Source organism: Cordyceps fumosorosea, assembly GCF_001636725.1.
Source record: "Cordyceps fumosorosea ARSEF 2679 chromosome Unknown scaffold_46, whole genome shotgun sequence".
Taxonomy (NCBI): Eukaryota; Fungi; Ascomycota; class Sordariomycetes; order Hypocreales; family Cordycipitaceae; genus Cordyceps; species Cordyceps fumosorosea.
Window position 1 is genome coordinate 85,221 of NW_017387346.1, and position 13,795 is coordinate 99,015.

The following is a 13,795-nucleotide window of genomic DNA, read 5'->3' on the forward strand; positions in this document are numbered from 1 at the left end:
TCTCTCTTTTGCTATCGGTGTCTTGAAATTTCTTGATTTTCTTGTCTCTATATCTCAAATCTTGTTGTTTTCCGTGCTTTCTTTTTCGATTCCCCAGTATATATACGCTTGTCTTTTACAAAGAAGATGTTACGTTTCTGATGGAGATGGGGATTGAGATGAAGGGGAGTTTTATGGACTTAGCGAAGAGAAGACATTTCTATCTCGTTCTTTTATTTCTACCACCTCTGTCAACATTATCCTTTACGCCTTCATGATGGGCATATTAGAGATGAAAAGCACATCCGCTGCACTACCCGAGCAAATGATAGTAAAGCACGCCGCAGCATTCCCCGTTATTCAACATAGAAGAGATATATTCGTAGCTACACTTGTCCCATCAGCCCACGACCCCTCTAAATATACTGCGCTTCGGCTAAGCGCGACTTGGGCAGAGACCCAACCAAACTTGACTGCGATCTCGTCATAACTCCCTCCCGTCTTGACTCGTAAAACGACATTATCAAGGCTGAATAAAGATGGAACTTAAAGCACGCTAACCGTGTAAACCAAAAAAGACCTAAACGCCAGAGAATGCGACCTGTTTGGAGCAAACTCCCTTAATGTAATTGGAGCAAGTTAGCCCAACTTCTGATTCATGCCCAAAAGAAGCTGCCTGATAGACTTCATCAGGTGCTGCTCGACACCTTCAAGGTTCGCGGTCGACTCGCCCTCGCCACCAGGGCGGACTGTGCTGGCCTCAGCAAATCCAAGCACTCGATCAATCGCGGAGAGGGTTACGGCCTCGGCCATTACTTCTCCAAGACGGCCTTTAAGAGTCTTGATGGAAATTTCCTTGAAGCCATTCAGTTGAACAAGAACTTTGGCTTCTAGAATTGGAGGTGGATCACTGGCGGCCGTGCCAGCGCCACCTGGCGTGGGGCTCTTATTCTTCATGAATCCAACAATGAGCTGACCAATACCCTTGATGCAGATGGCCTCCATCTTGTCATTTTCGGTGGCCTCCTTCTTCAGACCAACGCAGCGGTTTAGTGCCGATATGACAATGGCCTCAGCCTGAGGGTTGCGAGCCTTTTTAAGGTTTTCGATGAGCCCGTTTTTGAGGTTCACAACCGCTTGCAGTAATCGTGGGTCGATGACAGGCCGGGTGGGTGTAGGGCTCGCGGAGGAAGCCGCTGCCTTGCCCGCAACAGTGGATTGCGGTTGGGATGTGCTGGCAGGGCCAGGAGATGGCTTGACCGCCACTGGCTGACCGGTAGCGATGGGCTGTGCTGGCGCCTCCATCTTGGCTGGGTTGGCGGGCGGGGGAGGTCGTGCAGCATATGGTGAGCTGTAGGTAGGCTGTGGTAACTCCATCGTTGGTTTTGTTGGCGGCGGTGGAGGACCATGGGCCGTAACCTGCGTGGGTGCCGGTGCCTGAGCCGGGATTGGAGCAGGCAGGTGCTGCGGGTGTTGCTGTGGGTGTTGTTGCGGATGTTGTTGCGGGTGCTGCTGTGGGTGCTGCTGCGGGTGTTGTTGAGGATGTTGTTGAGGATGTTGTTGCGGTTGTTGCTGGTGGTTAGGTTGTTGCTGCGGCTGCTGTTGAGGTTGCGGCTGCTGGTGTAGAGGAGGTGGGTATTGCAAGGGTCGATGTTGGCCTTGACCAAATGGTGGCACTTGATAGCCGGTGGCTTGAGCTTGTCCATAACCAGGGAGGCCAACCATGTGCTGCTGATGGGGATTATATGGATATGAATAGGGACCATACCCTTGGGCAGCCATTGCTCGGTCCGGCGATGAGGCCTTGCGCTTCTTTCCTGCGTCCAACTCGACACCGGGAACGCGCGACCACAAATTGGTCGTCTCGTCCTTTCTGAACGCCTCGTTCCCAATGAGATTGTGGCGGACACTGCTCTCCCAACCTTTCGTTTCGGTATGGAAAAAGAACCATGGGTATCTCTGGCAGATTCTCTTGTATATCTGCTTCAACGTAAGGCCATCTGGACCGGCGGCAGTGAGGGTCTCGTCAATCAATACGCCGTAATTTTTGTTGGGTTTTTGAAGCTGCTCATCGGTGTAGTCCTCGATCTTAAGCTCCAGTGGCGGCGATTTGGGACGAGATTTCTTCTCCTTCTTCTCCCGTGCTCGTCTTTCGGCATCGGAGCCCTCAGCACCATCCTCGCGCGGCTTCCTGGGCTTGTACTTGCGTTTCTCGGGCTGGTCTCCGGCATTCTCGGGAAGAGGATGCTTGCGTGGGCGACCAACCTTGCGCTTAATAGGCTGTTCGATGGGGGGCGGCTGCGGTAGTGTCTTTTTGGCCATCTCTTGCTGCTGCTTCTTGAGCAGACGCTGCTCGCGTTTCGACATAATGCCATTCTTGGGGGGTCTGCCGGGGCCCCTCTTTCTGGGTATTTCTGGCATGAGGAGATTCGGTTGGTCTGCAAAGGCTTCGTTTTTGATTGCCTCTTCACCTTCAACAGCATCCTCCTCGACCATTTCTTCATCACCATCACCATCGCCCTCGCCCTCGCCCTCGCCATCCTCGTTGAGGTCTGACAATTCCGCAGGTGTATCGTCAACGTCTGACAACTCGTCACTAGTATCTTGGATTTGGCCATCGCCATGCGTCTGCTCGAATTCAAAACTCATCTCCTTACCTCCATGGGCCTTCTTCTGTTCTTCCGCGAGATGCTCCTCCGCGCCCGTCTTGCCCTTTTCGACGCCGTTGATGAGGAAGCGAAAATTAACGTCCTTGATCTGTAGCTCGTCACCACATCTTAGTACCACTTTTTCGCTCATGTAATGCACATCCTGGCAGAAGAAGCCGTTTTTATGGAGGGGAATTGCCTCGAAGAAGCCCTTTTCTTGGTTGAAGGCAATTTTGAGATGTTCGCGAGAGATAGCTTTGGTCTTGCTCGCAATTTCTGGACCCGGAGAATGAATGCCGATAAAAGGGACGTCCCAAGGTGAGGGCCGTAGTGAAGTGAGGTCGACGGCGGCTGCCCCGGGAGTGTGTGAGACATATTGGCGATCGGATATGACCTTTTCGGGATTCTCCTCGACTTCTTGCTGAGATGAGCCTGCGGTGCTCGTTTTGCGACGCTTCGCTGGCCGGCCGGCCTCTTCGCCGTCCGATTCGGGGCCAAGCATGCCGCCTTCCTCTGAGACGAATGATTTGCTGAAATGGCTGCGATCTTGAACGATGGGAAGCGGCGGCGCAATGCCCATGCTGGCACACTCGTTGACGCGGAGCATATGCAACAGTGCGCGTTTTTCATCGCGGCGGGCCTGTAGCATAGCACGGTGGTCACGGCCGATAATGACGGCATATGTTGTCATTTGAAAGACGGAATCGGCGAATTCTATTCGCGCAAAGGATTCCAAGCCATTCTCGGCACCAGGCTGGCGGGCGGTACTACCGAGGGCCATGCCATTGATATTAGCATCATCCATGGGGTTGGGTAGGGTCACTTGGGCTGGGGTGACGGTGGGTGGGGGTGGGATTGTCGATGGCGTTGCGTTTGACATGGAAGCGAGAGCCATCATCATGTAGGCATGCGGATCGATGTTGGAAGTGGCGATGGGTGTGAATGGTGTCGAAGGCGCATAGTGCTCGAGGTTGGCCATGGCGGCGTCCTGGGTCCGCTGGCATGTGTCGAGTTGGCCATCTTTGGCAGTCGTAGGCGCGGGCGCGGGCGGGTTTGCGCTGGGCTGTGTGATGATGGGAGTCTGGGGTGCTGCTGCGGCATCCCCCGTACCATTATGTGCGTTGCTTGCGGCGGAAGCATTCGTTGTAGGGGTGGTTGGTCGCTTTGTCGGGGTCGAAGGGCCGTTGGCAGTGTCCTTCCGCGTTGGCGCGGAGGAGGTCGGCGCAGTGGAAACCTCGGCCGCATCAACGGGGGTATCGGGGGCAACGGGCCGTGTCGATTCGGTGGTCCTGGATGCCGTTGCGGAGTGATGCGGCGGCAGAGAATGAGTGGCGGCAGCGACGGCGACGTCGGGGAGGCCCTGGTGGCCTACGCTCAACGAAGTCATCGCTGCTACTTGCGGACAGCTCCTTCGCCCTCGGTGCCGGGGGAAGCGGGTTGAAGGCACTGGCGCGTGGCGACAGCTGGGAAGAAGAAAAATCGAGTTGGAGAATGGGGTTCTCAGAAAGGCTCTGCAGCCTGCGCAGGTGGTTGGGCGGTTGTCCGTTGACGAAAGTCGTCGTCGGTTTGTTGACTTGTCAACCTTGGGCAAAAGAATTTGGCAGGCGCGGGCGATACGTCGGGATCTGGTTTGAAGGTCGCAGGCGGGAGCGCAGGAACAGACGGTGGAGTGACGCGTTGTGATTGGCTGCATTTCAACTCCACTGTATGACTCCCACTGCTAGAGCGCCATTGTAGTTAACTTGGACCACTAATACTGGTCATAAAGCATGCTGCAAGCCAACGAACCTTGTAAGGCCTGTCGGTACATTCAGCGACAGTGCTTGGGGATTGTTTGATTGCTGCTATCCCGCGTAACTGTTGGGCGATTTGACGAACCCGCCAATATCTTGTTAAGTAACATTTGGAAGAGCTCTCAATATTACTTGTCCGCTCCGCCTCCAGATGCCATTCTTCGCCAGACCTGCCTCTAAAACGATTTGCAAATGACCGACGTATTCCTACTTCCAGTCCAAGATAGTTTTGCCCACCTTTCTTAGTAGTGGACTATCAAGGGCCGCGGCCACGCGGAAGCATGGCGTAGCGGGGGAAAGTCGATCGGCTGCGGCCGCAATGGCGTAAACAGCACCATGTGCCATGCCCATGGCCCAATTCTTTGCTGCCTTGGGCTTTCGATGAATCATTTCACATACCTTGAAATAATATCTTCTTCTTTTCTCTTCTTTTTTCGAACAGGACCCCATGTGCCTTCCGAATTTTGAGTCCGCGTGCTGCGCTGGACCGATTCCCACTCAACAATATCCAGCATCTCTCAAATGTTGTTCTACTTACCCTACAACCTCAAGCATAATTGTTATAATAAAAAGAAAAACAAGACAAATCCATTGCATTTCTAATCGATTAGGAAACGTCTCAACGCTCTGCAATGCACGATCCCAATCTCGTACTACATACAAACCAGCCACCATTCGACGACAGCCGACAGCCCCTACCGCACACAGGCGGCATCCACTGCTGCACATGTGAATGAATGAATAAGGCCAAATGTGCATGGCCCATCATTCCTGTCGGGAACGAAAGAGATGATCCATCCTAGTACGTTCGTAAACCCTCTGTGTTGGGTGCAGTTTGTCAGCCAGTGACCAGTCCACGCTGCCGGGCGCTTAACGCAACACCAAGTCAAGTCTCCTCGTCCACTCGTTTTCACCACCAGCGCGATATGGAACAGTACCACGTCTTTGACCTCCCCTAATCAAAGAAAAAACTCCCACCCATCTTAGAAGATAATTATTGTGACCTATCTGGTTAGAGAAGAACAAGATAGACGCTCGCAATGTATCATAAAGCCCAGCACCCCGCTCAGCTCACCCTCACTTTCTCTACACCTTCATCATTGAATACGGACTGCCTACTGCCCATTTCTACTTTCCCTTTGTCGTTTCATTCTCTTTTGTCCATTTTATTCTTAATCTAGCCTGTTTCCTGCGTTTCCTCATTCGACCTTCTCCATATTCTCTCTCTCTCTCTCTCTCTCTCTCTCTCTTGCTGATAACTTGCCATTGTTAAACACCAATCCTTCCTTACCCGGCCGCACATCATGAACCCCAAGGAGACATGGGCAAACATCCGCCTACCCACCAAATTACGCCCCAAGGAACTCGACCAAGCCACTCGATTCCACTCCCGCTACGTACGAATGCTGCTCGACCAGGACAACGTCTCCACAACAGACAACATCCTCGCCGCCTTCTTCGTCTGGTTGCTGCTGGCCAGCTTCATCGCGTTCCCCGGCACCTTCACCACCATAAAGAAGTCTATCGAGGACGGCGACAGTGGGAACATCGCCAACAAGGCTGCCGATACCTTGCTTAAGAGTGTCAGGAACATACCGCTCCTAGCGCTGGCCGCCATCATGTGCTCCGCCTCTGTCCTTGGCATGATCATCCTGTCCTTTCGCCACAAGAACAACTACATCTGGGTTCTGAATAAGCTCTTCCTTCCGGGCTTCGCCAATTGTACAGCCGGTCTTATCTCGACTTTGATCGGTGTCTATGCGCAGCAAAAGGGCGTCTGGAGCACTCCCGCCAAGGTCACCGCGAGCGTGGAAGGCTGCCTCGGGGCAGTCTGGGCCGGGATCTGGTTCGGGGTCGATCGCTTCCTTCTGAAAAAGATCAAGGAAGAACATCATTCGCACTATGGCGAGTGGGCCAAGGAACCCTAAGCGACCAGTACGAACAACTACCACGGTCATATGGTTTAGAATAGACACATTTAGAGGGTTCACCGCTAAATATATCCGCAACTGCTCAGGTAGCACTTGCACCATAGACTCAAGCCTTTAATACAACTCTATCGCAGCAGCGGATCGCGTTCACTAGCCCCTGCAACCTGATTCACCTTGCGAATGAACCGGTCAGACAAGCGGAATGCCCAGTGGCATAGCATCCCCGCAACAAATCCGACAGCATCGTTCTTGAAAGCCAGAATACCAGCAGTGGTCATGAGCATGACAGTCCAGCGCTCCATCCGCTCCTCCTCAGAAGGATTGCGCAGCTTTCGTGTGATGACAGACACGCCTGTGCTACGATCGGAAGACTCTTGCCACAGATCGCGGGCACCTTGGTTGAGTGAGTGTCCAACCTTGGCCAGCTCCAGACCGGCAGCAAGAACCATGATGCCTAACAGGCTCTTTGGGTACTGGCCCAAAAGACTGATCAGCGTGCTTCCGAAAAAGAGGCCTAGGATTATCTTGACGGTTCCCAGAAAAATAACGCTTGCGCCGCTGCGGGCACCAAACCGATACTGAGCCGCCAAACCACCAGATCCATGGCAGACCGGCATGGCACCGAACCAGGTACATGTCAGGTTCATCAAGGCAACGCTAAGTCCGATAGATGTCACGGAGGGGGTAGGAACATCTGGTAGCAGATCGGCAGCTAGTGCTGTCACTGCAATAATCGAGTTCAGAGTCGTAAGTGGCAGCTGGCCGATTGCCATGTATATGGGGGACGCGTCTGGGTGGCCAATGAAGGTTGGCATAACAAACTCGGGGTGCCAGATCCTGAACCAAGGCAGATCCTGATGTGTTCTGATAACCTGAATGAGAGCAAGCACTATGCCCAAGAGAAAGAACGCCAGCGCGTAAGGGAAGCGTTGCAGCCGCTGTGTAGCGATGAGGACGAGAAAGGCAAAGAGGGCCCAGAGACGATTGTCGAGGATCGGGAGCAGCCACCCTAGTGGTTGCAGCTGCGAGGAGCCGGCGCCGATGATGAGTGAGAGGCCGGCGCCGAGCTGGATACCCTTGACGACGGGGATCGGGACGACTTTGACGGCCCAGCGCAACAAGCCGGTTACGGACATGACAAAGATGGCGGCGCCGACCCAGAGCCCGGCGCCAGCGACGCCAGGCATGGACGGGTCGCCGCGGTGCGCGATGGCCGCCGACGCAATTGCCTGTAATCGTTAGCAGGGGGGGCGGCAGGCGCTGGAGATGTGCCGTCGGTGGTGAGCGCACCTTCATGGGCTGCACGGGCAGCGGGATGCCAAAGACGACGCCGGAGATGATGTTGAAGGCGCCGGAGAAGACGAGCGTCGCGTCGAGATGGATGGAGCCCTGGATGGCGAGGGCGATCATGAGCGGCAGCAGCGTGCCCAGGTCGCCGAGCGAGCCCGATATCTCCGCCAGAGGGGCATTGCGAAAGGTGTTGACGTTGTGGCGGTTGCGCTTCTTGAGATGGGACAGGATGGAATTCATTCTTAAAAAGAGCCGCGCGGTCACTCTGAGCATGCGACTTGGGGTCAGAGAAAGACTTGAAGCCGCTGCGCGTAGATGGGAGCGAGCGGGGGAAATAAAGTGAGGCTGCGTCAGTCGGGAGGAGGATCAGCAATGCATGTCGATGGGGAGTTTGATGTGTGCTGTGACTGAGGTTGCTCGCTGTTGTCTGCCCCACGTCAGCTGCGGCCGAGCGACGTCACTTCTTGGGGATTTTTGGAGCTCGCCGATGGCCGCCTCAGAAGCCAGCGAGGCAGCATCTGGGTCATGACAGCAATATTTGGAGATTGTAAGGTTTGCGAAAAGAAGAGAGGTCGAAAACAATATCAAGAGTCCCAATGAACCAGAGCACCGGATGAGGCGGTGGTTACGGACTCCAAAATTGTACATGGGCAATGACTGGCCCGCTCGGAGGAGCCGCCTGCCTAGTTATCATTCATTTATTACCATAAACACGAATGGCCGAGTGGAAACGGATGAAATAATTTTTGGAGACTCAAATCACGGAACAACGCCGCGTTCTCGACCGCTGGGGCCGTGTCGGAATGGAATGTGCTTGAATTATGCCGGGTAGCACTAGCCATGACCAGGGTCCGGGCCGGGGCGACAAGGAAAAGAACAATAGGGCGAGTGCAGGTCAGTAAGTCCATGACTTGACTTGGGTCGGCCATATCGGCTCCGGCGAATTGCCCTGCCGGGTGATGGGATTTTGCATCTCTTGATGGAGTAGGACCCGGTTTGTCCTGCCGTCATCCGGACAATACAAGATAAGTAGCGAACAGTAGGTAGTTTTGGGCGATTGAATAAGCTAGGGATATTTTTCTAAGCAAGCTTCCTACGGAGCACTCTTTCTGTGATGGATAAACCCTTGTATTTGTTTTTTTTATTATTTCATCGCATCTGGGCGATTTCTTTGCCACCTTCCCGCCGGGGAAGCTGGAGAACTGGTTGTAGCAATAGTAATTGAAATGAGCCGCCAGAGCCGTTGCGATATTATTAACATGGGCGATCAACAACAAAGACTGGAGCGTCTGGCTAGGAACAACACCGCAACGGGTGTAAGCGGAAACAGCGCGGCCATCCATCAGGCCTGGTGTAAGAAAACTGGACCACCTCGAGCGATTTTGGTCGCGCGCTCTTTGAGACGAGAACTCGATTATTTTACAAGCCATTTGACGGGCTACTAGGGTCTTGTTATTCTGCCTTCTCCACCCATCCTGTTGACACCACCTGTAGTAATGGGTCGGCGACTGATCAAGACGCGAGCCGCTTCGGATATTCCAGTGGAGATAGGCTCCGAAAAAACGCAGACAAACACTGGGACGCCCATTCTACTATCCTGGGGCGCTCCGGCCATTCTCCATGGACAAGTCGTCAGCGGTCGCGAAAGCAGCCTCTGCTCGGTAAGGTGTTGGCTCCTACCCCAGCGGCCAAGCTGGCGAGACCAACCCCCAGGCACTAAGAAATGCATGCGTAATGCCAATACCAATGAGTCGCGTTTTTTTGCTGTGGTCCTCCAGTTGTCTCTTGCTGGGAGCTGGGCGCTCTCGTCGTAAGGCTCTCCAGCAGGGGTCTGAGCCCCGAGTGTTTCCACTGGAGAAACGCCGGCAAGTCCGCGGGGAAGGAAGAAAAACAATGGGCAACTTGATAGCAGGGGGTACTTCTGGGGGCTCTCTTCGTTAATCACGCATGTTGCGATTCATGTCGGAAGCTCCGTGTTATGGTGGCGCGACAGGGGACTTGGGTTTCCAAAGATCCGGATAATCGAGCATGAAGAAGGGCTGACCGGGCGGCTTTTGTTCTACAGCCTGCTTGCCGGCGTCGCTGCTCGCATGACGATTCTTATTGTAGTGATGTTAGCAAGGCATTTGCGAGGTACCTGTGAATGCCCTAACTACCTTGCCCTGCCGCCTGGTCTACTGAAATTCGCGCAGCACTTTGTTAGTATGAAGTTACCCCAGCCAGCCCACCACAGCGAGGTGAGGCGCGCCGATTCATTAGGTAGCACACAAATGACACCGAGGCGAAACCCCATTGTTGCTGCCAGTGCCCGTGCCCCAGTGCGGTCGCGCAAAAAGCTGGAGTTGTTTCTTGTCTCAATCCATTGTGCGACTTGTCTTGTCTCTGCGAAGCTTATTCCAGGAATGGCGTAGCACTCAGAATGAAGTGGGCAATTTGGAACACGTGTGTTTACATGCGGAAAGGCTGCCAAATCAATGGGTAGCTACCGACTGACTTCTAACGATCAACTTTGTCTGCGCATGGAAGGAAAAGAAAGAAAAATGGAAGTGGGATGTAGCCATTTCAGGGTGCAACCTGCAGCCTCATGCCTGCCGCCCGTAGTAACGTCGATGCCGCAGTTCCGAGAAGGCGGCGTTCCCGCTGTAATCGACGAAGAAGAAAAAAAATCACTCCTGGTTTACCAAAAAAAAAAAGCCCCTGACGCCACTGTACCACTGTACGGGCCGCTAATTACTCTTTCGGTGCCGAAGCGTCTTCGCCGTCTTTGGTCCAGACGCCTTTTTTTTCTGGTTCCTCGCTGCCGCTCCGCCCGATTGTGCCGTACTGGCTTGGCTACTGGGTCGGGGTTTCTTCCAATTCCCTTCTCGTCCTGTTCGCCTCTATCGTGGGAGGCGCAGTGGCCTTGGAAAGGTCAACCGGGCGGCCACCAAAAGACTTGGCTTTGGGGTTGATGAGGCACTTTCGGTGTCATGTTGTATTAGTAGGAACCCTGGTCCCTGATTATCGAGGGACGACAGGGGAGGGAAAGAAAGAGGTCATAACTCATCAGTCATCGTCGCAGGTACATGCAGCATTTGACCCTCGGACAATCCCCAGGGCAGACGGCTTACCTCATGTCTGATAGACTACTTACTGTTACTGCAGCGAGGAGGACAACAGAGAAGACACGAGACAAGTGGCCAATAGATGGGTAATTTTTTTTTTATAGAATTCGAGTCCAAAAATGACGAATCAACTCTCCATCTAATAGGCAAATTTTAAAAGAAGAGTTGTAGTGCATACCTTTGCGCCCGGCCAAAGTACAAGGCCCAGGTCCAGCGACGCCAAACCACGATCGGTTGTCCGTGACGTGAGGCCCCGCTTTTCGCTCTTCGCTGCAGTGCGCCCATGGAGCAAGCCCCATGCCTTGCCATGGAGCTGCTAACAATCAACAAAATCATCCTCCAGTCCGCTTACGCGCTTCCACCTAATTTGTCGCTTCTCCATCCTCCTTTTGCTCCCAGCCGAAAAAAAATCTCTCGTCCCCCAAAGGTAAGGCACAAGTCAATCCTCAATTGCTGCTTTTCGCTTCTGGTCGTCTAGAGGAGTCCAATTGTCCCCAATTCACGCCGTCGCATCATCATACACACAAAATCGCTCTCGGCAATTGCCCTCTGCGCGGTCAAGAGCGAGCAACAGCGCAAAACACCACCCGACGACAACTCCCCAGCCCAGCAAATTCAACGCTCACAGCGACGCGCGCGATTCAATTGGGCCAATCTCGTCCTCAACCTGAATGTGAAGTTGCGGTTTTGAGGGAGTTGCGATTACATCTCAATTGGCTTCGCTACTCGTCCTGCCTGCCACCTGTTATGCTAGCCCAATGGAGGATTGAGGTCTTTTCTGCACCCAAACCACGAATGCTGACACCCTTTGGCTTCTAGACCGACTTCATTTCCTCCCACTTCTTCCGCTCTCTCTCATCTCATCACAATGGCCGCCATCACCACCCACCCCGGCCTCGTCATGCACGAGATTGCCAAGCGCTCCAAGAGCTGGCCCGCCAAGAACGTCGGTGTCATGGTCGTCTTCTGCATCGTCTTTGTCGGTGCGTAAACCAAAACCAAAACCCTCGGCTCTCCCATCCCGTCAATTTTGTTACAGTTGGATGGTCAACCCGTAGAGTCGTTCTCCGTTCTTTTGTGCTAACCCGGGCTGACAGTCGCCGTCGCTCTGCTCGCCATCTTCGTGAGCAAGTGCCTCAAGCGCCGCAGGGAGGCCAAGCCCGAGCTGTAAATTACCCCCTCATGATACGAGAGTGAAGGCTGTTGGGAGGATCGGGGGGAGGTAATTTTTTTTTTCGATTGTTTGGGATGAGGACGGAATGACAGTACTGTGGACGAATTGGCAAGCATCATCGCTTTACGCGGCAGAGAGCGGCAGGCCCCAACACCCAAGACTCCTCTCTCACGCCCTGTCGCCTTCAACGTCGCTCTCTCTCGACTCTCTTCTGCATTTAACGAATTAAACGAGACAACAGGCCTGCAATTCACGCGCCTCAGATTCCGACCTCTTCTTGTTCTTCGCCGCCCTCCTTGCTCTCTCAGTGAGTCCCCCAGGGGCTGCACCGTGGATTGTGGGACTACTGCAGGAGTCGGTGCTGGTTAACAAAAAATAGAGCATGTTTGATTTGGAGTATTTGTCGGGTTAAGTTTTGTTTGGTTTGTTTGTATGTTGGGAGACTTGGACAGCGATGCAGTGTTGCCCCGAGTGCGATGTTTGTCAAATCTTATCAGACTGATGTATTCTATATTTCTAATACTACTGATACCTCTTTTGCACGCTTTTAGTCTTCTTCCTGGTCTACACTCGCCGACTAGCGATGCCTTTTGAAGCGGCTTTGGTATGACTTCTGTCTATCTATATCTATTCAACCCCAGCCTATATAACACAAAACATCAACGCCCCGACCTATAAAACACAAACATCAACGCCAAGACGCCGATTTCCCCCCGCATCATTCCACACGAAGCGCCCGCCCGCCTCCTTTTTTTTTTTTTTTTTTTTATGTCCATGTAAAACGCCACCGCGTTGAACGTCCTCTTCCGTCCAACCATCGCGCGCAGCGCCCAGCGCATCCTGTTCGACCAGTTGATCAGGTCCGCGTGGCCGACCCCCACCAGCGTGCCCCTGTACTCGCCCCAGCGGCTGCTCGCCACGCTCACCAGCCCGTCGTTGGCGCCCTCGGCCGCCGCCACCACCGCGTGCGGCAGCCGGAACACGCTGAACGGCGACAGCGGCGCCGCGTCCGCGCCGTACGAAAAGTACCGCACGCCGGGAGCGTCCGGCGTCGCCGGGTTGAACACATCGCGCGCGTACGCGGTGGTCAGCTGCGCAAAGGCCTCGGTGCCGAGGCCCGCGCGCGTGAGCAGGCCGTAGAGGCGCGGGAGGTGCAAGGGGAAGAAGCGCGAGGACGGGTCGAGGAGGAAGTCGGCGGCGGGGCTGCCGCGGTGCGGCGTGGCGATGGTGGTGAGGGAGGCGACGCGTACGGTAGGCGGTGCGGACGGGAGGAGCCGCGAGATCATGTAGCGCGCGTCGAGGCCGCCCATGCTGTGCGCGATGATGTTGACGGGCGGCGGTGGCGAGGAGGAGGAGGAGGAGGAGGGGGGGGAGGATGCCTGCTGTGCGGCGGCGATGCCGGCGGCGAGGGCGGCGGCCCGCTCGGCGATGGAGCTCGACGGCGGCACTGAAGTCGCAATGACGGTCGCGCCGCTGGTGCGAAGCGCATCCTGTATACCGTGCCAGTACCGCACCGCGGGGAGCAGTCGCGGGGCGAGGCGCAGCTCCGAGAAGCCAAAGAGGCCGTGGGCGAGCACGATGGGGTTTTTGGGCGTAGCTGTCAGCAGAATTAGCTCGGTCTTTTCTCCCTTCTCTTCTTCTATTGCCTGTCCCTTCAAGACTCTAGAATGGAGGTTAACAGTATTTTCCACGTACCATAGTGCTCGCGCAATTGCGCAAAGTCGTCGATAATTTCTCTCCCAACGCCCGGTATGCGCCGGTCCTTGGCGACGCGCGGAGAAGTGCAGAACCGGCGGGGGTGGTGCGGCAACAAAGACAGTGGCCGCTGGACAAGGACACGCCGATTCATTGCCGACTTTCCCGCAGGCAATTCACG

The 13,795-nt window shown here is 54.6% G+C and overlaps 5 protein-coding genes across 5 annotated transcripts; 2 read left to right on the top strand and 3 right to left on the bottom strand.

The window, feature by feature from the left end:
* Positions 1-618: 618 nt before the first annotated feature.
* Positions 619-4,014, bottom strand: ISF_09349 (forkhead domain containing protein; the record flags this gene model as incomplete). The annotated part of the gene is made up of 1 exon (XM_018852952.1): positions 619-4,014. One exon carries the CDS (start codon positions 4,012-4,014, stop codon positions 619-621), a length of 3,396 nt encoding a protein of 1,131 aa, XP_018699879.1.
* A 1,710-nt stretch (positions 4,015-5,724) lies between these two features.
* On the top strand, positions 5,725-6,348 carry ISF_09350 (hypothetical protein; the record flags this gene model as incomplete). Its single annotated transcript, XM_018852953.1, has 1 exon — positions 5,725-6,348. The coding sequence occupies one exon, from the start codon at positions 5,725-5,727 to the stop codon at positions 6,346-6,348; it is 624 nt and encodes a 207-aa protein (XP_018699880.1).
* Positions 6,349-6,476: 128 nt separating this feature from the next.
* On the bottom strand, positions 6,477-7,881 carry ISF_09351 (hypothetical protein; the record flags this gene model as incomplete). The annotated part of the gene is made up of 2 exons (XM_018852954.1): positions 6,477-7,580; positions 7,642-7,881. 2 exons carry the CDS (start codon positions 7,879-7,881, stop codon positions 6,477-6,479), a joined length of 1,344 nt encoding a protein of 447 aa, XP_018699881.1.
* Positions 7,882-11,613: 3,732 nt separating this feature from the next.
* Positions 11,614-11,916, top strand: ISF_09352 (hypothetical protein; the record flags this gene model as incomplete). The annotated part of the gene is made up of 2 exons (XM_018852955.1): positions 11,614-11,728; positions 11,843-11,916. 2 exons carry the CDS (start codon positions 11,614-11,616, stop codon positions 11,914-11,916), a joined length of 189 nt encoding a protein of 62 aa, XP_018699882.1.
* Positions 11,917-12,540: 624 nt separating this feature from the next.
* ISF_09353 (hypothetical protein) lies at positions 12,541-13,768 on the bottom strand (the record flags this gene model as incomplete). The annotated part of the gene is made up of 3 exons (XM_018852956.1): positions 12,541-12,546; positions 12,735-13,516; positions 13,615-13,768. 3 exons carry the CDS (start codon positions 13,766-13,768, stop codon positions 12,541-12,543), a joined length of 942 nt encoding a protein of 313 aa, XP_018699883.1.
* Between the last annotated feature and the right edge of the window lie 27 nt (positions 13,769-13,795).